Source organism: Mytilus californianus, unplaced genomic scaffold, assembly GCF_021869535.1.
Source record: "Mytilus californianus isolate M0D057914Y unplaced genomic scaffold, xbMytCali1.0.p SCAF_6, whole genome shotgun sequence".
NCBI classification, from domain to species: Eukaryota; Metazoa; Mollusca; class Bivalvia; order Mytilida; family Mytilidae; genus Mytilus; species Mytilus californianus.
Window position 1 is genome coordinate 55,559,552 of NW_026262712.1, and position 25,278 is coordinate 55,584,829.

Here is a 25,278-nt window from a genome sequence, read left to right on the forward strand (position 1 = left end):
CTTGATTTAAATCTTGATTATTGTAACATTAAAAAAATCAAAGTTAACAAAGTGAAACTAAATGATTTAGATTTTTCAAATTCTTGATTCAGACTTGCATTTGATGTGTTTTATAGTAGTTTGTGTCTAATGTCATCTTTTGGAATTAAATATTATGCACAGTATTGTATTCAGATATGACATGACAATTACAATGAAATATAAACAATATAGTGATTAGAAAACAAGTGTCGAGCGCCTTTATTAATACATCTCTCAGAAAACATAATCAGAAACTCTAACAGACAAATAATGAAACATATAATGAGAGATGTGCAAACAATGTTACAAAACGTCAAATGTTGATACATAATCATACAATTGGTTTTGAAGCCAAACATTCGTTACAAAAATATCATGTTTTAACAGGTTCAATACTATCCACATATGATTTAAAATTAACAGTATTATGTTATAGATAAATATTCTTGCATACATTTGTGTATCAATTCAACATGTGTGTATTTAAAATGAAAACAATCTAATTGAAATATAGGATTATGATTTCACTACTTGTTCAGAAAGTAGTGTAATCATAAATCTATATCTTTATTAGATTAAGATGAAAGTGAAATCAAGAAACCTAAGACCTAAACATCATCAAACAATAGTGGACATACTAAAATATCTCGCCTGTATTAGTGTTCATAATTGAATTTATGTTGAAAGTGAAAAAAAAACAAGCTATATATTAAATTAACATTTTAATGATCAATGAATATGAGGTCAAGGTGAGATAAACCTTTTCAGACAGACATGTTGGCAGTATATCAATTTCATACACCAAACATAGTTCACCTTACAGTATCTCAAAAAACCCAGACCAATTCAGAGAAATTTAACGATGAATAATGAACCATACAATCATGAAAATAGGGTCAAGATCAGATGGTACCTACCAGACATACATACACAACTTAAAATTATTGCATACACCAAATATAGTTTACCTATCGTTATAGTATCTGAAAAACAGACCAAAGCAGAGAAATTTAACAATTGACCAATGAACCATGAACTCAAGGTCAAGGTCAGATGACACCTGCCAGACAGATATATACAACATTACTCTAATTGTATACACCAAATATAGTTAACATATTCCTTACAGTATATGAAAAACAGACCAAACAAGAAACAATTAATATTGACCAATAGACCATGAATCTGAGATCAAGGTCAAATGATTTCTTCCAGCAAACGGACATGTACACCTTACGAACATTCCATACACCAAATATAGTTACTTATAATATCTGAGAAGTAGACCAAACCACAAAAACCTAACGTTAATCATTGAACCATACAAATGGGGTCAAGGTGAGATGAAATCTGCCAATTGGACATGTTCACCATATAATCATTCCATACACCAGATAAAGTTGACCTATTGCCTATATTATCGGAGATATGGACTTGATCAGGAAAACTTAACATTGTTCACTGATCCATGAAATGAGGTCGAGAACAGGTGAAAACTGTCTGACAGGCATGCAGACCTTTCAAGGTACGCACATACCAATATAGCTATCATATTATTCATAACTTGAGAGAAATTAACATTAAAAAAAAAAAAAAAATCAAGTAGTCTCTGCACCATGAAAATGAGGTCAAGGTTTATGGTTATATGACAGACAGAAAGTTCGTTACATAAGGCATCCATATATACCTTTTGAAATATTAAGTTTTTAAGTATTTAAACAAGTCTCCATACAAACACTGTTTTATTGCCGGATCTGCCAAAAAAAAAAAAAAAAAAAAAAAAAAAAAAAACATCAAACACCTCTCCCCTAACTTTTAACTTTTATCTGCAGTCAAAACGTGCTTTCAAAAATATTGTGACATAGGCTATTCCACAAGTGATATCAATCAAATGTGAATATTGAAAAACTCGAAAGACCTAATGGATATCCTAAGACCTAGATTAACAGCATTCAGACTTTCGATTTTTCCATCCTTTATACCACTATTCCTTATTAACAACTTCAAGTAAAATTCGTATCAATATTTTGACCTAGGTTTTTTCAAGTAAAATGGTAACAGACGATATGAATACCTAGTCATCGGAAGGAATTGTGCTTACTTTAGTTGTGCTTACTTTATTCAGAAACACTCAAAATCTAAAAATAAGTACACAGAAGATGATATTATCAAAATGCTAAACTTTTTGATCGACAACATATTTGTTCATTTCGGTGGACGGCTTCTATTACTACTTTTATGCTGTAGTGACCACGTTCAACACGTTGAAGTTCATGTCACTTGAACTTCACCTGGCTTATACAATATTTACAGTAAAAAAGAAAAATAGGAAAATATTTGAAATAAACAAAAACAAAAAAACAAACTATTAAAATATTTTTACATAGTTAACACATCTTTTGTATATTTTTTATGATATATGATAAAACTATTTACATATGATAACTTTACTAACTATAGTTGTAAGTTGAAACAGCTGTAGATTGTGGTTAACTTTATCGAATACTTTTGAGAAATCCATTATTAATTCATCTGTTTGTTTCGAATTTATCAATATTTATTGTGACATTATCTATACATTCCAAGAGCTGAGATTCGCAAGTTCAAAAATGTCGTAAGCCGTATTGAAGGGGATACAAAATGTATGGTTGTCTGCGTGTATCATGATGGCACTTACTACATATTCCATAATTTCGCAACATATGCATGTCAAAGAAATTGGTCTATAATAATCTGGATTATATTTACACCCGTTCTTGTAAATTGGGGAGACATGTGCAGTTTGCAAATCAATGGACACTTCGCCAGTGTCTAATGATTTTTGAAAGATAAGGCGTATGATACTGATGTTTCAAACAACTTTAAACTTTGTTTGGATTGTAAAAGGATGATATGTTAAGTGACCTGCTACCCATAGTTTGTAAGTCCATATTATTTAAGACTTATCATTAGGTGAGAGATCTTCAACTTCATCACTTATATAGTCTGATCTAATTGCAACGAGAATCAAACCACCCTGTTGATTTTTTCGGTCTTTTCTGTATTGTTTGTTATCCTCAGGGAAGGTTTCAATTTCTTTTACACTTGGATATAGCCAAGTTTCTGTTCCAATTACAATATCAGATGTATTGCTGTCTATGATATTTTGAACACGTTGTTTACGTTTTACTGACGGAAAGTTGATGTTCGGTATTTGTAGAGGTGTTTTACGGTTTGCTCTGGTTCTATTTGTACGTATTGGTGTAGACTGGTGCGATGGCTTAATTAATTTTGTTTGTGTTTTCAAGGTACAGTCATCATTTGAATAACGATATAAGCTCTCAAATGGGTTCGACGAGCTAGCACCATGTAAGTCAAAATGGCATGTACTATAATTTGGATTTTCACAACTTAGACAGTGCAAACTTGTCATGCTAGCTATCATTTAAAGATAGTATGTGTTAATATGAATATTTTGTCAATTAATATGGTACCACTGGTCGCAAGTTTCACACACAAAACCTCTGTGGTCCCAAGTAACTGTCATCACAAGTTGCAAACACGTATCTTGTGCTATCGTTGCTTAGACCAAGGTTACATTTGTACTCTCATGTCATTTGTGTTCTATTTGCTAATATAAAAAAATAACAATAACGTGCTTGGTTTAACTTGAACACTGGGGTATTTATTTCACAATATTGTTAATATGACATTCAGGAGGAAAACTTTGTTAGTATGAAAATGACATGTTGACCTTTTGTTATCTGATGAATTAGAAGTGTTGAGTCTTCCTGTTGTTCTGTACAAATTCTCATTAACAGTGTATTTCTGTCTTCATTTAATATATAATGACACGTACAAGAGTTGTATCGAATCGTAATACCTGCGTTTGTCACCTGTTTTTCATATCTTAATTGTGTATTCTTTTCATGATACGTTATCTGAACTTATAGTATAAATATAAGCAATACACTCAGCAAGTGAGTGTGAATACATTACCGCAAGTGAAACAATATGTTGAAAAATGACTTCAAATACTTGCAATGTGTTTGGACAGTGCCTGTGAAGACAACACTCAAATAATACTGTTGTTAGATTAGGATGAGGTTATCTTCGCACCCAGTTGCTAGACTGGGTCACTGAATGATGCACACACAAATGAACAAGTGTTAGTAAAGATGACACAAATTTGTATTCTTTTACTGGGAGTGCTTTGCTTACCCCGAAAGTAACATTTCAGCTGATTGCATCATGTGATCTAACTGGCGGGAAATTTATTTGTCAATTTCAGTTTACCAACAATCTATTCTGGAGGTTTTTTTACTGTAGAATTAAATGTAGATCAACTCTAGAAAACGTTTTTAGTAAAATGTGTTAGTGTTTGGTCAGTTATAAACCTGTTCCCAGAAAATTTTGGAGAGGAAAAACAATAACTTTCACTTGGAGGCCCATGCTTAGTTCTTCTCCAGTTTCAACAAACTGTTGGTATTCTAATGGGTACCTATTGTGAACCTCTCCTTGCTGACTTGTTATTGTACTCATATGAAGCAGATCTCCTGGTTGGACTAATCAAGAATAAAAAAATATACTAAACGCAGCATGATACAACTGCAGCACGTTCAACCCAGTATGCTAGGCCCTAATTTGGACACACTATTAGTATAAGACATATTCAAAGAATGGGGGATTAAAAAAAATAAAATTTCCAATTTTTAGAAGCGGTATATAGCTGTTTAGTAAATTATCTTAAATCTTTTCACTTATTGTATAATTATGTAATTGCTTTTATTCCAACAAGTTTAGAACAGCAGTAGTTTATTCGTACCGTTCATTTATTCTATAAACTTACAGAAAGTCATTATTCCCCGCCTAAAAAAGATAATCAGGAGGATATACCTCAATCACACATGTTTTTGGCTGTTTGTGTGTTTGATACAAAATCATGCAAAATGTAAAGTTTCGATTCTCTCCTACGTAAAAAACCAACGGCTGACATGATTAAGGTGATGCATAAATATAAATCATAAAACAAAATCGAAACAAATAAAATAAGTTTCAAATAATTAGGCCGACGTAATAAAAAACAAACCAAACCCATTGCGTCTTACAACCTAAACCATGACCTTTGTCAACTCTAGTGTCAACTTGCGGAGTTTGTTTTGTAATTTGCATATAAGGCATGAAACATATTAGTGTCCTGAATATGCGTTTAAAATTTGCTGATTAACTTTAGTCATGAACTATTAATATCTTAGATTTCGACTCTTTCGAAAAAGTATTGATACGCTAACTTGATCTGTATAGAGTTTTAAAGTATTTTTCAGTCCACGCCTTCAATTCTGATTCTACTGTTATTGACTTGATGACCGTTTTGTATTCTTTAACAGATGGGCTAGATTCCATTAACTATCTTCGTGATAAAAAATATATTTTTGTCATTGTATTTCTAGTATCTTTTGTGCTGTACATTCATTTTTTGTCTATTAAATAGAAGAATTTAAAAATTGTATTTCTTATCATAGATAGAAAAATCGTTGATCATTTAGCATGTTTAGAATCTTGAAAAATGATGTTTATTTTATGATTTTTTCTATTAATGTGTTCCAACATAATCAAGTATACCGATACTAAAATGAAATACAGATATATTACTGTTATGATTGATATAGAATAGTTTAAAATTTTTCAAAGTAAAAAACAAAAATTTGCAAAAAAAGTGTCGTGTCTAGCTTATATTCTCCAAGATAAAATATCTACTGTAAATCAGAAGATATTTGCCTCTAACAATTGAAATTTTACACATATGTTGCACCTTCATATCAGAATTAAGTCAGTAAAAAAAAACATGGTTACGGACACTACAACAAATGATAAAATGTCCATAACAATCATTTTTATGAGTATTTTTATTTCAACAAAAGTGACTGATTTTTCAGATTCTATACATCAACATGTCTACTTTGCTGAAGCATCATAACAGGCTGATTATATTTTTTTTTTTGAATAATAAAGCAGTTTCCTGCTTAAAATATTTGAGCTGATTGCAATTCTTGATGTACACGATGTACTCATTTGCAACCGGAAAATCTAATTGTAAACCCCGTTGTGGTATCAATTTGTCATAACCATAAAAGATGAGATCTTTAATGATGTTTGATTAAGAACATTCTTCTTACAAAAATATTTGTATGAAGTTTAAAACTTTAGATTATTTTTGTTGGGTCTGTAACCACGAATTGTGATTTATATCGAAAAGCAAAAAAAAAAAAAGAAATATATCGCAGTCAATTTTCAAAATTCATATCTTTAAATCATTGAAACTTTAATTTGGACACTTTGCCCTCGGCATTGTAGAAAAACTATGGTTCGAGAGTCTTGTCTCTATTGTACATGCTATTTCCAGCATTTTCTATTAAATATATCATTTGTTGATATAAATAACATATGTAGAGTATACCTCAACCGGACAACAACTCAAAATATGTTAAAGATCTGTATTTCAAATAGGAATATTACATTGTATATGTTGTATGGAATGCAATGTAAGTTAATTGTATGAACTCAAGTAAATTTTAAGATAAATTAGGCTTAATTCTTTGTATATTTACAATTCAGGTAGTTTGTAATGTTCGAAACATATACTTTCAAGAAAATCTGTATAAAAGACTTTTGAAATCTTTTATCCAAAAAAAGTTTGATATTTTTAGAAAATTGTTGAAACAGTAACAACTTTGTAGTGTCCGTTACCACCATCAGGTTTTTTTCTACGTAACTAGTGTAATTCTAAGGAATTCTTTCTCCGAAATATATTTTTCCACATTCCTTTAACTCCAAAGCACCTACTTTGAACATAAGTTTTACTTTAGATTTTTAATGAAAGACTTGTTCCCATCCTTGTCTATATGTCATGTGTTATTTGCATTTGAAGTACCTTTAATTATATATATGTATTACAGTCCAGTGGCAAAAGATGGACGAAAGATACCAGAGGGACAGTCAAACTCATAGATCGAAAACAAACTGACAACGCCAGGGCCAAAAATAATTGCTGTTAAAAAGTGTAAAAATTGAAGAAAAGAAACTGCATACATTCAATATTTTACCTTTGAAAAATTGTCTATATGGAGTTAACTATAAAACAAAAGGTCTGTGTAGTGTCCTTAACTCAATTACCGAGGTTATTTTAATTACAGTTCACGTCAGAAATACATGTTCTGTTGTGATTGTTATGCGTAAGCCTGATAGTTTGTGATGATGATTATTTTGATGGGCAATATGCATATATTTATTCATTTAAAGATCTGTTCTGTTTTTTCAGAATATAAAAGATAATACTTTTTTCACTATGATTTCTTTGTATTTTCTAATTGGTTTATTTGAATTATAATTGAACATAACACTTGTGAACGATCATCAAAGATATACATTTCCTGAAGTTAATTATTCAAATAGTTTTAGTAACCAGCATCTTCCTCGCCAGATACAAATTAGAATATGGAATATTTCTGGATGTTTTTTTTCCACTTACCAAATGAGTCTTACAAACTTTAAGCATTACTTTTTCAGGATAACACATTTGTTTTCTATTGTGTGTATCTTTTTGTTTTACCTCCATGTGCAACCTAAATACTACCTTTATTCTAATTTATTCGAAAATGAAATATGCTGTCCCTAATATATGTAATATACTATGTATAATTAGTCATACGTGTATTGTTTGTTATTGCTGTTGAAAATGGTGCATCGTGTGAAATGTAATATCTTGAATAAAATGTTTTGTCACCGTTTGATTTTTATTGATAAATTCTTTTGTTAATTTCGTTTTCCTCATATACTACGGGGGTCCCTTGACTATTCATGGGGGTACCATGACTATCTGTTAGGGTATCGCCCGGCCGGCTACCTGCAGAAAGGATTTCCGTCATACTGATCTTAACGAGCTCTACATAGTATAGTATGTATTGATTTTGAAATAGTTTTGCCTTAAATATCTACTGAAGGGAAATTCATTGCGCATCTTGTGCTGTAGTAGTAGTCGGTTGTGTTAAACGTTCTGCATAGCAACGTAATGCTGTAAGTGTTTTCATTTGCTGTCTAGGGAGAGGGGGCTAAAACCTGACATGCACATGAACTTGATCACCTAAGTTGAACAGTTCGGAGCATATTTACATTGGTTCCTTACAGTTTTAGTTAGTATAAGTGGAGGGGATGTTTCATAATGGTAGAATTTGTAATATAAAATGTGTGTACATGTATGTCTTCAAACAATAGTTTTTATACTTTTTTGTTTGAATTTATCTATAAATAAAGATACATTTAGTTCATTTCGATTAGGTTTGTGATAACGAAACACTTTGTACATTGGTGGACACACTTGTGTGTTTTTTAAAATTTCCGTTAGTGAAAGCCAAAAATCTTTGTAACTTAAACATATGAATGATTATAAAACTAAACAAAATTATAAAAACCAAAAGTGTTAAGATATCAAGATTTTCAATGGACTCTCCTCATGAATACAAAACAATACCGAGTATGTGATTACTTAAAAGATTTCACTGAAAAAGAAAAACAAAAAACAAAGTATAGGAAGAAACACAATTGTGTTGACAATATGTTTGTTTAATTTGCAAAGTAAGGTTTAAAACTTCTCTTGGTTATAACCCACGAGAAAATGTTTTCTGCGACAGTAAATGGATGCTTAACCAACCCATAATCACAATTACGCACATTATAGAAAACTATACTTTGAATTGACTAACAATGAACCTGTTCAGTCTGTTCCTTGAAATAGTAAATGCGACAAATAAATAAAAAGTGTTTGTTGATAATAAAATATCGAAAAATCTCCTCTTATAGTGAAGTTAAACGGGAGGGCCCTTTAAACTGAATTATCGTTAGAATAATAGTTTTATTATTGTATATACATATGTTTATTGGATAACGATGGTACGGAAGCAGTTTCTGTCAGTTATAACATGAATAAGCCCAGAACCACAATTACACTAATTACACGCAAATTAAATTCTATTAGCATAATAATTTGACTTGACAAATGAATAAACCATCTGTTCAGAGTGTTAAATCACAATATAATAGTCGAGCCCTTTAAATCTAATTATCAAACATAACACATATTAAATATATGATTATTAGTAATGTATGGTCGTTATTTCTGTCGATCACTGACCCATTTTCAAATGTGTTTTTGCAACCGTAAATTAACTGCTAATTGAAAACAAATTAAGTCAAATAATCAAGACATGCGCGTTGATTTAGGTACAAATGACCTGTTGAAGATGCTCTTCTGATAACGTAATTTAACCGTCGAGCAGTTTAAATTGAATTTTAAGAAATTACACATGTTTACTCACTACCTATATTAATTATCTATGTTAGATTGCGGCTACTGTGGGGTAAAATCCAACGATCAAAGTGGGTTTGAGGTTTATGTTATTAATATTCAATCTAAAAAACATAATAAGATAAGTTTTCAAGATGCGCATTCATTCAACATTTGCATATTGAACTTTGGAGAGTATGTCTCTGAAAACATGATTTGACCCCTTTAGATAAAATTATTGAAACACATTCAATGTTTTTTTCTGGACTTGAAATCGGGGTGTATTCTATAATACAAGTCATATTTTTATCAAAAGCTTATCATATTCCATTGATAGGTATAAAGGGAAAGTTTCCTCTTCATGAATTGTTCTAGAATGGACTGAAATACATTTTGAGAAAGTGACATTTTTTTCTCAAAATGAGTTTCTCCAGTGTTTGGGGAAATCGTCTATGTTATAAATTACTAACACAGAAAACTTATTAAATGATAATTTTTCAACCGTCTAAGTGATGATGAAGTTACGCTGGCTTAAATTTATTTTTCCCTTTTATAAGATAAACTGCGTGTTGCTTCCTGTATAAAACAGCTAAGTACAGTCTTCCTAAGAATAAAAAATAGGGGTATATTTTTGCAAAATATAAAAAATATTGTATTTTTCATCGTTTGTTTTCGGTTGTATTGGAATTATAATTGTACATAACACTTGTGAACGTTCATAAAACATATACATTTCCTGAGGTTATGTTTACAAGTAGTGTTAGTAATAAACACCCACCTCACCAGATACTAATTAAAATAAAAAAATATTTCTGAGTGTTTTTCCGACTAACCAGATGAGTCTCACAAACTTCATGCCTTACTTATTCCGGATCACACATTTGTTTTTTATTGTGTGTACCTTTTTGTTTTACTCCATGTCAACCTAACTGATACCTTCATTCTAACTTATTCGAAAATGAAATATGATTGGCGTTAATAAACTTTGTCTAGTTAGTCATAAGTGAATTGCTTGTTAGTACTGTTAAAAATGGTGCCTTTTTGAATTGTAATATCTTGAATAACGTATTGTCATCGTTCGATTTTCTTTTTTTATGAATTCTTTTGTTAATTTTGTTTTTCTCATATACGTCGGGGTATCGATCTCACAGACTGTGCAAAACTTAAAATGTAAGGACAAAAATGATTGCTTAAATTTAAGGATTATTTGAGTATTATTTTGATATTGCATTCGTCCAAAATTTTACGTTTTAGCAAGCTTTCTAAAATCAAAACAATATATCACAATTATTACGAGAATTAAATAAACTGGATGGTTAAAATATTAGTTGCATGCACTTGTCTTTAAGAGATTCTCATGAACACTACAAATATGATACTACTAATATTCACACTTCATTTTTATCTTCATCTTCATGTTCACCTTTAGCCGTTTTATCATGACTGATTGAAATTGAATTAGGATTTTTCATTTAGTCAAAAATGAACTTAATTTGAAAGAAGTGTTATGATAATTACGGTGAGTTACATTTATAATATGCTAGACTGTAGTTTATCGTATTCAAGAGAAAATTGAAGTCGCAGCATCATGTCTATCATGTCCATAAGTGCAAAAGTATGTACGCATTCAAAATCCTGTAAGTGACCGGGATTAGAATCTTTAGACTTTTTTTTAAGAAACCAGTTACGTATTGGCCAATATTAGTAAACACATTTTTTTTTATTAAATCACTTTTATAAAAAATTAATTTCATGGATCGAAACTTGGATACACTTTATAAACAAGTTACCCTAAGGAACAAGTGTACAAGTATTAGGCCCAGTAGTTTCAGAGGAGAAGATTTTTAAATGTTAGCAAAAAAGATGAACAAATAGTGTAAAATTGTCTTTAAAGGGCAATAACTCCATAAGGGGTCAATTGACATTACATTTTTTCGTGCGTTTATTACTTTTTAAAAAATCTTCTTCTCTGAAACCACTGGGCCAAATACTTCCAAACTTTAACCTAATGTTTCTTAGTGTATCTAGTTTATACATTGTATCCGAAGTTTTGATCCATAGACAAACAAGGCCGCCATTGTTAAAAATAGAACATAGGAGACAAAAGCAGTTATTGGCTTATATCTCAAAAGCTACAGCAGTTAGAGCAAATGTAAAAGAAGTTAAATGATAAATGGGTCATGCTCTATCTGTTATGAGATTTTCAGACGAGTTCGACAACCCATTGTTGGGTTACTGTTTTTGGTTGTTTTCTTTAATATTATAATAGATAGAGAGAAAGTTTAAATGGCAATAAATGTTCAGCTAAGTAAGATCTACAAATAAGTCAACCTGATCAAAATAGTCAATTGACCCCTTAAGGAGTTATTGCCCTTAAAACCTTTTTTTTTTTTAAACATTTTTGTGAAAGTCTAATTAGTTTTTAAAAAATCTTCTTCTCTGAAAGTACTTGGCTAAATACTTAAAAACTTTAATTGAATGTTCCTTAGGGTATATTGTTTATAGATTGTATTCGGTGATTTGATCCATTCAAAAACATGGCGACAGTTTCTAAAAAATAGAACATAGGGGTTAAATGAAGTTTTTGTCTTTCATCTCAAAAACTAAACATGCTAAAGCAGTAAGAACAAAACTGACACAGGTGAAATTGTTAAAAACGGTTTAGATCTACCTGTCTAGTAATCTGCAGAACAATAGGACAACTTATTGTTGGGTTACTGACCAGAACTAGTTAATTTGTTAGGATTAATTTTCAGTTTTGGGTTATGTATTATCTTTAATATTATTATAGAAAGAGAGAAAGTGTAAATGACAAAATTGATTAAAACAGTAAGATCTGCAAATAAGTCAAATGCCTGAAACTGAAATTACAGGTGAGAGATATTAGGCTTTTATGAGCCTCTTGTTGTGATTGTTTTTGCTCAAGTATATTTTAAAAATGTTTAATGCAGAAAGGCGATTCAGGCGCATGCAGTTATAGAGTGTGATTTTCATTTATTTTCGTTAATATGCACACATCCCTTTTTACAAATGTTTTACACATTACAAGTTTAAAGTTTATATATCAAGTATTATTTGAAATGCTTAAAATTTTGTCGTTTAGGAACATTACGCTTTAATCTATAATACACTTAACAAAACTTTAGCTTGTCTTTATAAAATCATAGCATTTACGATTGTAGCTAGATAGTAACATTATCATTAGTTAAACTGAATAGATACAGTATTATTTAAAGAACCTCGAACGTATGACATTAAAGTTAGGTCTCAATATTATGAAGCGAAATACAATATTGCATGTGTATTCACATTGTACATGTTTTCTTTTCCTTGTAGATTAACAAAACATATATCTTTAAAGAATAAAAGAGCCGTCTTATCTTTTTGGTTACCTATAGCAATTCTAAAAAAGAAAAGAAATATAGGAAAAAAAGACAGCGGCTCTGTTCATAAATGTATTACTAACTATTATAAACGCGTTCAGCAATAAGAAACTTTTTTTTATTAATGTTGCATTAAAGTATTTATATTGAAAAAAAAATGTCTTAAATAATTAAATGCGTCAGTTGAAGATTCGTACCATTTGTTAAAGAGAGGCGAAAGATACCAAAGGGACATTTAAACTCCTGAGTCGAAAATTAACTGACAACGCCATAGCTAAAAAAGAAAAAGACCAACAGACAAACAATAGAACATACACCACAACATATAAAACTAAAGACTAAGCAACACGAATCCTACCAAAAACGTGGGGTGATCTCAGGTGCTCCGGAAGGTTAAGCAGATCCTGCTCCACATTGGGCACCCGTCGTGTTACTTAAGTTAGTACAAACTCGGTGAAAAGTTGTGTTTCCTTTGAAATTATGTTAATTATAAATATATTTGAAACATAACGATATGACTGCTAATAGTATTCAACGCACAAACAAAAAGACAAAACAAAGCATGTCTTATCACTTGGTAGAAATGCACATATTTTGGTATATTATTTGGCTTTTGTTTTTACTTTTTTATTCGAGCTTTAATGGAGTCTTTTGTTGATGTAACCATATCTGGCGACCAAATTTTTAATTAACCTTGGTTAAAATCTATTATGAGTTTATCTGAATATTGTGCAGTCGTTATGCACTTTGCTCAGTGGGCGTCAAAGAATTTTTGTCAATAGGGTTCACAGATGTGAGAATAATTATTGCACGCATAAGGGCGGACTTTCTTCATTTGATAAAATCCGATCATTGTTTTGTCAATTCGTATGATAAAATATATGTAAATAGGTACTACATTGTAACATATATACAGATCAAGTCATATTTAATCGATATGACATTGTCTGGGTATAATAGTTGTACATGGAAAACATACATCTTGTCTGACATATTATAGTTATAAAGCAAAATGACGTAATTCCGCTTTGTATTGGAGCATTTAAATTTAATTCCACTAAATAACCTGCTTCAAGTTCTGTCCTGCAGGAATTATTGTATCACTACTTCCTTTTACATTTTTTGAAATTCATGCAAATAAAACATATACATACGCAATCGATGTTCCTTGATAGACGTCCCTGAACATGTATAATGTCATCTCAAATTACAAAATGTTACAGCCTATAGTTTGAGTAGGAATGCAGAATTATAAATTGTGTTTTACGAAAATTAGTATATATTAAGAACAACCACCATTTGAACTATAAAGTAATTAAGTCTGTCTAATTATATTAGTTTAATTTATGACTTTATTTCACCTGAGAGACAACTCTCCACAAGAGACCAAATGACACAGAAATTAAAAACTATAGGTCACCGTACGACCTTTAACAATGAGCAAAGCCCAGACCGCACAGTCAGCTATAAAAGGCCTCGAAATGACAATGTAAAACATCTCAAACGAAAAAACTAACGGCCTAATTATTGTACAAAAAATGAACAAATAACAAATATGTAACACATAAACAAACGACAACCACTGAATTACAGGCTCCTGACTTGGGAAAGGGGCACATACATACAGAATGTTGCCGGGTTAAACAAGTCAGCGGGATTCCAACCCTCCCCTAACCTGGGACAGTGGTGTAATAGTACAACATAAGAACGAACTATAAAAATCAGTTGAAAGAGACTTAACTCATCAGATGGATAAAAATACAAATACTACAAATACAAGTGGACGTGGCCGGGTACTTTTTCATCCAAACAACAAAAAGACACTATGTACAGATCTGAGAGTACTGACAGCTAGTACAAAGCCACTAACAACTAATAAAACAAATCATGCATCTAAGACTAAATTATCATATATATATATATATATATACCTTTATTTATAAACATATGCATTACCTGCACTATCTGAAACATATGTCTCTGAAAAACTTGTGATAAATGTATGCTGAATCACTTCTAAAAATACAATTGATGTAGAAGCTGTTTACATACAAGTCATTTTGGCTACATGGTGGATATTTGTCACACTGGCAATCATAACACGTCTCTTTAAGTTTAAAAACTAACAGATTGAAAACAGAAATGACCCAATTAACAAACAAAAAAGATGGACACTTAAAATTAAAACAACAAAAATACCAAGGAACATTCAAAATGGAAAGTCCCTTAACAATTGGCAAAATCAAAAGCTCAAATACACCAGACGAATGGGAAACAACTGTCATATTCTTGACTTGGAACAGGCATTTTCTTATGTAGAAAATGGTGGATTAAACCTGGTTTTAAAGCTAACTAAACCTCTCACATGTATAACATTCGCATAAAATTCCATTATATTGACAACAATGTGTGAACAAAACAGACATAATAGGTAAAAATGGCAAAAATAGGGGTACACCAGTCAACATTGTGTTATAATCTCAATCAATATGAAAACAAACAAATATGTCAACAGCGAAAAACAAAATGGCATATAGACAAAGCACATAAGCAAAATTGAAACACAAGAAGACAAAAAATGACAACAGCACAACAACACAATGGCCTAGACAACGTCTTAAGGATATTACCAAAAATGGACTAAACAGTAAACGTTAAAGATTTACAAAAGACAAATGAAAGAACACTATAACACGTATTTGAGATGATAAACATAATACATAATATGTATACATCACGACCATATATATTCATATAATAATGCAGCTCTTTATCTAAATAGGTTAAGCAAATCAATTGGAAATTATCATATTGATTTTTTTGGTTTTAAATTTGAGTATGATGTTTAGAAAAGGTTTCTTGTATAACATTACTGTTTCTAAAAATCATGTGAACAGAAAAGAACACAAAAAATTCCAAATCGACAGCAAAATGAAATGTTTATTGCGCAATATCAACGGAAAATTACAATTCTTGAAACATCCTCCAAAAATGATAAATTTGAGCTGATAGATATTTGTATGTCAACAATAAAATAGATTTATCAGATTTATCGTTTAAAGATCAAGGGTATTTTTTTCATAACACTCATTAATGTGTTAAAGGTAAATTCTTAGATATTGACCTAATTGAATTTAGTAAGTGCATCAGTTTATTTTCAAACTGATCCACGTCTAGATAGTTTGAATTGAATGTGTGTGTGTGTATGTGTGTGTGTGTCTTGTCCTTAAGCCAATGTGTCCTTGTTCTATCAATTCATATGTTCATTCATCAGTTTAAAAACATTCGTTATGAGCATTGCTCTACCTACATTGCTTGGTAGATGCTAGTGAATTTTAAAGTTATCATATGAAGAATGTGCACGAAGGAATTTTATTCATGATAAATAAATTCATATAACATGTAACTAGTAAATAATTTAAAATGCACCATTGCAGACCTGCTTTTTCGTTTGTCAATTTAGTACTTGCTTTTTTTCTCGCGTTTATACATACCATTTAGTTTTTTTTATGTCAACTAATATCGCACATTAATGAGATCGTCACACCATTAGAAAATCAAACAAACGACCTATACAATATGTAAAAACCCAACTTATTTCGGCATGGCAACTAACTTACGTGAATAACGTGATAAGAAAAGAACAATAGCGGAATTCACCCCAAAAAAGGTTTAAATATCAACGATTTAATTTAGTTTAGATATCATGAAATCAATTTAAAATAACATTATAAATTTAACCACTATTTTCATTTCTTACTGTTTTCCAAATATAAAAGCTTAACCAGAACTTTTTTGTCCATGTAAACATATATATCCTAAATGTACATGTATTATCTTTTTGTATGCCAATTTAAAATCAGTGCAGCTGGCACTCTATGTTTTTTTTTGTTAATGTCTTAAATGTGAACATTATATGGAACATCTGTCATAGCATTTTAATGTTAAATAATGACCAAGTGAATTTGAAATAAAATTGGTTCAACTATATATTTAGAATTTAAGATTAAAAAAAGTATTATGTGCCCTAGGTGGAACACTGAATCTCTAGTTTGCTCATGTTAAGAGTTCAAGATATGGTACATCATATTCTGTATCTACAAATATGACAATGAAAGAGAGGCCAAGTAGTTCCAAAGAGAGGCTAGAAGATAATGATAGACAGATGTAATGTACAAAACGTCTGAACAAATTGTAGAGTAGTTGTAATATATGCTACTTACTTGCCCCAATATATGATATTCGAAGAATATAAAATGAATCCACTGTATATATTTTTTCTTAACTAATATATTATTGAAATAGACCTGTAACTTATGTGTCTTTGATTTGCATACATCTGATGACGTTTTTCGTGCGACCTTATGTCCGGGTGTTATGGTGACTCTCCAGAGATAACTTAAATGTGAAAAATGTTCCACCACCCATGACACACTTATTTTAAGTATGCTCGAATATTTTGCATTTTTGCACTGTTTTTCCCGTCTCCTATTTGACACCAGGACATTTATGCAAGAAGCTTATGGTGTTCTTTAGCACACACCTCAGACAGGGAAACTTTTATCTTTTTTGCCTAAGTGACATTCATCAATCATCGTCAACATAGTTTTTCTACAAAAAAAGTTATAGTTGGTTTCAGACCGCCAACTCCAAATAATAAGTGGTATACAAACAACACACTCCGTATCACATGTTAGCAATAAAGGGTAACAGAAAAGGGGGATCTATTCACTGAAAAAAAAAATCTGTTAATACAATATTGATATGCGACAATTTATAATTAGGCTTAAAAATATGAATCATTTCATCTTATTTTTCATAGAAATGGCAAAAACAAAAATAGATTTCAGTATATGTAGCTTTAAATGCATTAACACAATTGTATCGTGTCACTAGGGCGTACAACAAATGTTAATATTTTGCTGTAGTCATGCGCTTATTTTAAAGGTCTCAATAGAAATCATTAATTCTGAATAGAAGTAACAAATAAAGAAATGGTTATTGATCAGATAAAGGCTTACTTTCTTTCAATAGACATATAGCGATTTGTGTGTCAATTCATCTGATAATATATATACATATTTATATACCAACAAACGTCGAGATCATGTGATACTAAATCGATATATCTGGATTAATGTTTGCATTGTAAAGTAAATATCTTCTCAGACATATTATATTTATGAAACTAAATGCCGTAATTTGAATTGATTTCCAAAAAAATGATCCGTTTAACGTTCTGTCCTGTAGGGTTAAACTGCATCACTGCTTCACTTTTAATGTTTTGTAATTCATAACATACAAAACATAAACATGCGCATGAGATACTTCTTGATAGACGTCCTTCAAAATGTAAAATTGAAACTAGAACTGCAAAATCGGGAAGCTGGTAGTTTGAGTGTTATGACTGACATATATATTGCAGTCACTGTACAATAGTCGAATTTGAACTGAAATTACAAACATTCATATCTGTTTTGAAACTTTGCCACACTTACGCTACAAACGAACATAACGGTCTTCTTTGTATTATAAGTCATTCAATGCGTTTTGACTAATCCCCCATTGTATGCATCTAACTGTATTCAATTTTTAAATCTTACTTCACAGTGTATGCAAAAGTTTGAATTGTGAAATTCATCGTCTGTTCTAAAAAAAACATATTGAATATGTTTTATGTTAAAAAGATATGAAGAAAATTTAAAATATTTGTGTGTAGCTTTTATACGGCATGAATAATAAGTAAAAGTTTTAAGAAATGCTTGTCTTTTTCCTTATCGGAGAGTGCTAATACATTTGTTGTGCGTCCTTTGGAATTTTTATGAGTTCTTGATGTCAAGTAATGACTGTTTATTCATTTTTGTTCGAAGATATCAATTTTCTGGTTTGAGCAAATTTGTTTTTTCGAGGCTGCATATTTTTGTGATGCCATCCATTACCATTTTTAAATCAACTTCACGTGCATTTCGTCAAGTATTTAAAATCGTTGTGACCTACGTCATCCTCGAAATGTCGTATTCCAAGACTACAAATCATTCCTAAGTATCTAGTTTTCTTGATTTTCATATCAATAAAATAGATAGGTCACTATTTTGTCTTTCTTTTGATTTTGCATTATCAAGTTTTTCCCAGCGAGTTTACGTCAAGGTTTTCTGGACGACAGGAGATAACTCAATTATGGAACAGATTCCACCATCTATTACAAACTCATTATACGTATGTTTGAATATCTTGCATTATTGCAATGTTTTACCTTATACGATTTCAGGGCACTCATTTTAAGTTTTTCCTTCGATAAACAAAAGATAGAGAATATCAGTTATAAACCGATATCCAGTTATATGTCGCAATTGGAAACGCTAAGACAAAACAATTCATAGTCCTGTCGTACAAAAGTACATGCAATGCATTCCTGGTCCATAGTACTTCCTTACAGAAATTAGTGTACTTCTTCCAGAAAACATTGATCCATGCATATTTACGAAAGCAGTTACTAAACAAAAGTATATCTTCATGATCTTGTCATAACAAAATGAATATATTTTAATAAATCGAATTTCGGCCTGCTGTTAATCACATAGTGATTAAGGTAGATTGTGGTCTTTATGCAAAGGGATTGAATTGTCTATACTTTCCCAAAATGTTATAATTCCAGAAAACATAATAAAAATATGGATCACAGACCTTTTTTAAAGCTTAGGTTTGTGAAGAATTAACAAATTTTGTAAGGATTATACGTGGAAAATGTGAAAAAAAAGAAAACTAAACGATAGAGTTTTAAATAAAATATATACGTGCATTAAAATATAGCTTTTATTGTGTGCTTTCAAAAACGGTATTCGTTTTCCTACTTTATCACACAATAAGTAAATGTATTGTATATTCCATAATACTATGAAATAAATTTTTTGAATTATTTGCCTTCTAAAACAATCATGATATACAATTTTTTATCAATGAAATCATTTTCTTTTTAAATAAAAAAAGATGTAACCATAAGGTAAACTGGTTAATATTTTTTCCCTATTTAAAAGAAAAGTTCACAAATGAATTTCATATCTGCATCAAATTTTCAATAAATAATAGAAACAAATAGAATCGATCATTTGTAGCTATCTGCAATAAAAAAATAAAAGAATAAAGACCCCAGTTTGCCTGAAAATTTGAAACTTTAAAGCCGATGTAGTTACTATTTGTGAAACAAATGCAAGGAAACACTGACACCACCTCTGTACTCTTAGGGCGATTGTGCTTCTAAAACATCACAATGCATGTCTTTATTTATAGCCTTCGATATCTTATTTTCTTAATTTTCTTTTACTATTTGTGTATTATCAGTTAAAATTTTGCAATGTTTTCTTTGTTGGAAGACTTCTTTAATCTAAAAATTATCAGTTTTCAAGTTTCAAAACATTCTTGAGTTTGAATGAAAGACGCTTCATGATATACATTCAAGACATTAAATTGTTATTCAGAGATAAACATTGTTGTTGGAGGCAATCTGTTTTGAATATTTTTTTCTAATTCTAGGAAAATTTTGATATCAATGTTTGCATTTCGCATTAATGCCAACCCAGGCGTGAACAAAAGGAATGAACGAGTCAACTATATAATCTCCGCCATATGAATAATTATTCAAAGCCTAAATGAAAATTCTAAGGTCCCCTAAAGCGGCTTTTTTACACAAGCAAAAAGTTCCTACCATGTCTACGCTTGAAACGTTCTTTGGAACAACGTCCTTGTTTTATTCGGAACGTTGTGTAACGCTCAGTGGTACCAATACCGTGCGCAACGTCGATGCTATCTTCGTAATATTTACTGCAAAACTGCCAAGTATGCGAACATTCTACCTCTGCGAACCTTTTACATTGGAAAAGATTGGAGAGAAACGATAACTTTCATTCATATTGTATAAACTTATAACGTTTAAAAACAAATACCGTACCAAAACGGTTGTCATTTTAAACTATGTGTACTGAATGGATAACAGTTATGTATACGTAAAATGACATTTTATCTTAAAACATGTAAAGCAAGTGATACGTCAGTTGTCGATCGACGACGTATGCATAGTCGCCTTAACAAAATGCGTCATTTGAGATTTGCCTCAAAGTTTGATATGTCCATTTATCAGATGCTTGTTCTAGGTTTTTAAACTGCTATGCTTAAAATAATTTTTTCATTTATAGGTAAATCTCAGGAAAGACGGATACAGTTACATCACACTTAGCTTAACAAAGATTAAGGCGTAAAATACTGTGTAATAACAAAACAACAGTATAAAGTTTGAAGTGTATTTTCAAACACCATATATGTTAAAGAAATTGTCACATAGTTATATAGTAAATGTATATTAGCGATTTAAACGTTCCATCTTTGCCAATCTTTACATTTAGATTAATTCAAACTTTCTGCGTTTTACTGTTAGTTACTTTTCTAAAAAAATACATTCAAATTCAATAATAAAAAACGCGTAGGGGCAATACGGCCCTTATTTCACCAATTATAAGTATAAATTGAAAAGTTACCATCCATATTCTTAAATGTTTCTAAACTGCATTTTAAATTTAATATACAAGGAGTTCAAATTTCACATTTAACGCGTTACTATGACAACAAATCATGACGACCATTGTATATTTTGTAAAATATCTCATAGTATCAGAATTTGTTTAACAAGTATCAATTAGATTAGAAAAGTGTGTACTCACCTAAGAAAAACATTATATTTGGGTAAATCATGTCAATAGTTATAATACAACTTTTTTAAATAATTTTGTTGTTTCTTTGTTGCGGACGATGTTTCAACAATGGAACAAATAATGGAAAACTGCATAGATTCTGAACTTTTCTTAGTTTTCATGAAAAAAGTGCATATTATGACGTAGTTCTGATACAAAATACAACTTATATATGTAGGTGGCGCCGATATCGCCAAAGAGTTCTTTAAAACTATACAACTGAATTTTTTGTATGCTATCCCTGTTTTAGTATAAGATAAAACTATTCTCGATATTTCAAATCATTTGATTTGAAAACATCTAAAATTAAGGAGTATAAACCCACACCACCGCAATCTTCATAAAAGACATTCAAGCGTGCATATTGAAACTACATGATAACTATAAAAACTGAAAATAGGAAAATAGGAATATGTTGTATTATTGCCAATGAGCTTGTAATTCAGTAGTTGTAACTGGTACATGTGTGTCATATTTGTTTTTTTTGTATTTGTATTGTAATATATTAGGCCGTTAGTTTTCTTATTTATACCGGGGCTTTTTATAGGTTAACTGACTATACGGTGTGGGTTTTTCCCATTGTTAAAGGCCGTAATGTGACCTATAATCGCTTCATTATTCGTAATTTGAATCTATAGGAGACTTACATCTTTCAATCACATTGTTTATATGGTCTTGTCCTGGATATCATGAAATACCTGCCACTGAATTTTTAGCTGACTAAAATCTATCAATAACATGGTTGATTTTATTCCGTCCTGCATAGGCGTGCACTACATGTACTTAACACTTAATGTGTGGCAGACTCAAATCTATCGATCACATTGTTGATGTGGTCTAGTCCTAAATATGCATGAAATACTTGCCACTGAATATTTAGCAGACTTAAGTCTATCAACTCCATTGTTCGTGTGTTCTCGTCAGGATTTTCAATTTCCTCTGATACATTTTACCTTTCGGAAATTATGACTGTGTTTACTGGAACAACCAGTAAAAGTGATAGTTAGATGAATACAATTTATATGAAAATAAAATGATGTGGTATGTTTGCCAATGGGAAACTCTCTACCAGAGACCAAATGACGTAGAAATTTACTCTGAATTCATGTCGTGATGGTTCTAGAGATGCACTAGTTCAAGTGAATTTTAGTCGATAACAATTGCTTGAAAATAATGTCCCTAAATATTATTAGTAACCGAAACGTATAGTTTCCGTAAATAATTCAAAATAACTTTTATATAAATAGGTGAAGCCGGGACGTTTAACTTAAATGAGGTTTGCCTGATAATCAAGCTGTAACATGTAATTTTGATAAAACTAAAAACTCTTGCTTTGAGATCTCAAAGTTGATTAGTCATAATTGTATATGTCTTACAAAATACTTTGCACACACTTGATTTTCAGAATGCTGCGTTAGTATAGTACATGTTATACGTCATGCTGCGTTATTATCATACATGTACTACGTCGTCCCTAATATTATTTAGGAACAGATTCTGTATTTATGTTTTGCTGCAAAGGATTTGACCACAATATTTTCTTATTTCTGTACTGGTACGTATGACATCATGCTTGCGCAACTAATGACGTTCCTGCCTACACATTTTAAAGGTGCGTACCACTACGTAAAAACTAATTGATACCAACAGGTCTTTAAAACAGAAAGTTAAACGGAACATTATTAGATCCTTATAAGCAGAGCTGGATGATTTCAACTTCCCAATTATCAATTTCCCATTTCTCTGCAATAACATACCCTCTGCTCCGTCGTATGGTGTGTACATATCTCAATTGATACGTTATGCTCGTGCATGTTCACACTATACTGACTTTATATACAGGAGTGTGCTCCTTACGCAGAAACTGCTCCATCAGAGTTATGAGGAGGAAAAATTAGAAATGACACTCCGTAAATTTTATGGCCACCATCACAAATTGGTTGATCTATACGATGTGTCTGTGTCTAAACTAACCAATGACATTTTTATCACGTCTTAAATTGTGATTAACATCTATGTCGTCTGTACGAACGTGACCTTTTCCCGAATATGACTATTATACCGACCGAAAGTAAATTTACATTGCTATACGACATGTCTCGGTATTTTGTACATCCATCATTCATGTATTTTATTTTTTTATGTTTTTGAGATGGTTTCGGTTGAATAATGTGTTATGTCGCATCGTTTGGTGTCCAAATAATCATAAAATTGCCATTCAATACTATCATTGTCATATTCCCGAATATGACTGTTATACTGAATGTAAATTTGCATTGCTGTGCGGCGTGTCTCCGTGTTTTGTACGTCCGACATTTATGGATTTGTTTTTTGATGTTTCTGTTATGAATTCGGTTGGGTGATCTGTTATGTCTTATCGTTTGTAGTCCAAATAATTATAAAATTGCCTTTCCATACCGTCATTGTCATGAGCATTGTTTGGACATTGTAAAATAATTAACTTCGAGATTGCATGATAGTTACGTTAACGCGTCACTGTTTTTGATATCCTGTGGTGTTTGTCGTTAATGGAATATGTTCTTTGTTGTTCTGCGGTTTGCATGTTGTGTCGACTATTATTTTATTTGTTTGTGCGTTTCCCTGTTATGGATGTGTTTGCGTGTGTTTGTGCTGTATTTCTGTCACGTAGTGTTTTAGCGATATTTTGTAACATCGTCATAAAGCGGGAGATTTGACATGCTATTAAACCGTGTTTGACCCACCATTTTTTTCTTAAAATGTTCTGTACCAAGTCAGAAATATGGGAGTTGTTATCAAATAGTCCGTTTCGATTTGTGTTGGCGTTTGTTTTTGTTGCACATCGGTGTTCCTGTTGCTCCTTTGTTTTCCTCTTATAGTTGATGTGTTTCCCTCGGTTTTGGTTTGTAACCCGGATTTGTTTTCACTCAATCGATTTATGACTTTTGGACACCGATATACTACTGTTGCCTTTATTTAGCCATAATATAGCCATATACTTGTTTTTAATCAAACTGCTTCCTCCAAAGAATTTAATATAAAAAACACAGCAATGCACTGTTAATAATGTGATTGCTCCCACTCGGTATGGAGACCAGGTTACTTTTTAATGTATATTTGTATATTCCGCATTATATGACATGGATTGTTAATTTGTATCTTGTCTATACACTCGATATATTTATACTTTTAACTTCTACTTATTAATTATATGTGTCATTTGGTGGAGAGTTGTCTAATTGGCAATCATACATCATCTTCTTATTTCTATATTTAATTAGATAAGGAATATAACATATCTTTTTACGTCAAACGGCTTATTTAATGTTTTATACAGTTATGTGATTCTTTGGTTTTTTTTCTGGTAGACGGGAGATAACTTGATTTACAATTGTAATAAATATATGTAGATTGTTGGAAAATATAAAATGTATTTTAAGACCTTTAGAAGAAATTTATAACATGACAAAAAGCGAGGCTCATCGAGCTTTTCTCTGGTTTCGTAGCGAGTACAATTCCATTTTTTATTTCTGACAATGAACATCAATTGTTTTTGTTTTTGATACAATAGTTGGATGATTGCAGGATGAATTGTGAAACCTGCAGCCATGTGTTCCATAGTGCAAAATCACCGATATACGCAGATTAGGTATGTCGAACTTTCTTGTATTTTCGTCTACCTTTTTTTACCTGTATATAGCTTTAGTGCTTTTTTGTTTTATCTTATTTAGTTCTCGTAAGGTTTTTATCTTTTATTTCATGTGACTTTCAAGGCAGACTATTAAAGATATGGAGTCCCTCTGACTAATTGTCTCATACTGCTCCTAAAACAAAA

General features: G+C 31.0%; 1 protein-coding gene and 1 long non-coding RNA gene across 2 annotated transcripts in view; both read left to right on the top strand.

Annotated features, from left to right (window-relative positions):
- The window catches only part of LOC127705711 (uncharacterized), a 106,841-nt gene extending 85,851 nt beyond the window's left edge, over positions 1 to 20,990 (top strand). The window contains exon 4 of the mRNA XM_052210090.1: positions 20,913 to 20,990. Coding sequence (XP_052066050.1) covers positions 20,913 to 20,975 — 63 coding nt within the window. The 3' untranslated portion in view covers positions 20,976 to 20,990. The remainder of the gene's footprint in view (positions 1 to 20,912) is intronic.
- On the top strand, positions 2,472 to 7,787 carry LOC127705746 (uncharacterized). Its single transcript, XR_007983977.1, has 2 exons — positions 2,472 to 2,941; positions 6,957 to 7,787. It is a non-coding gene; the product is annotated as an uncharacterized LOC127705746 (long non-coding RNA).
- Positions 20,991 to 25,278: the final 4,288 nt, after the last annotated feature.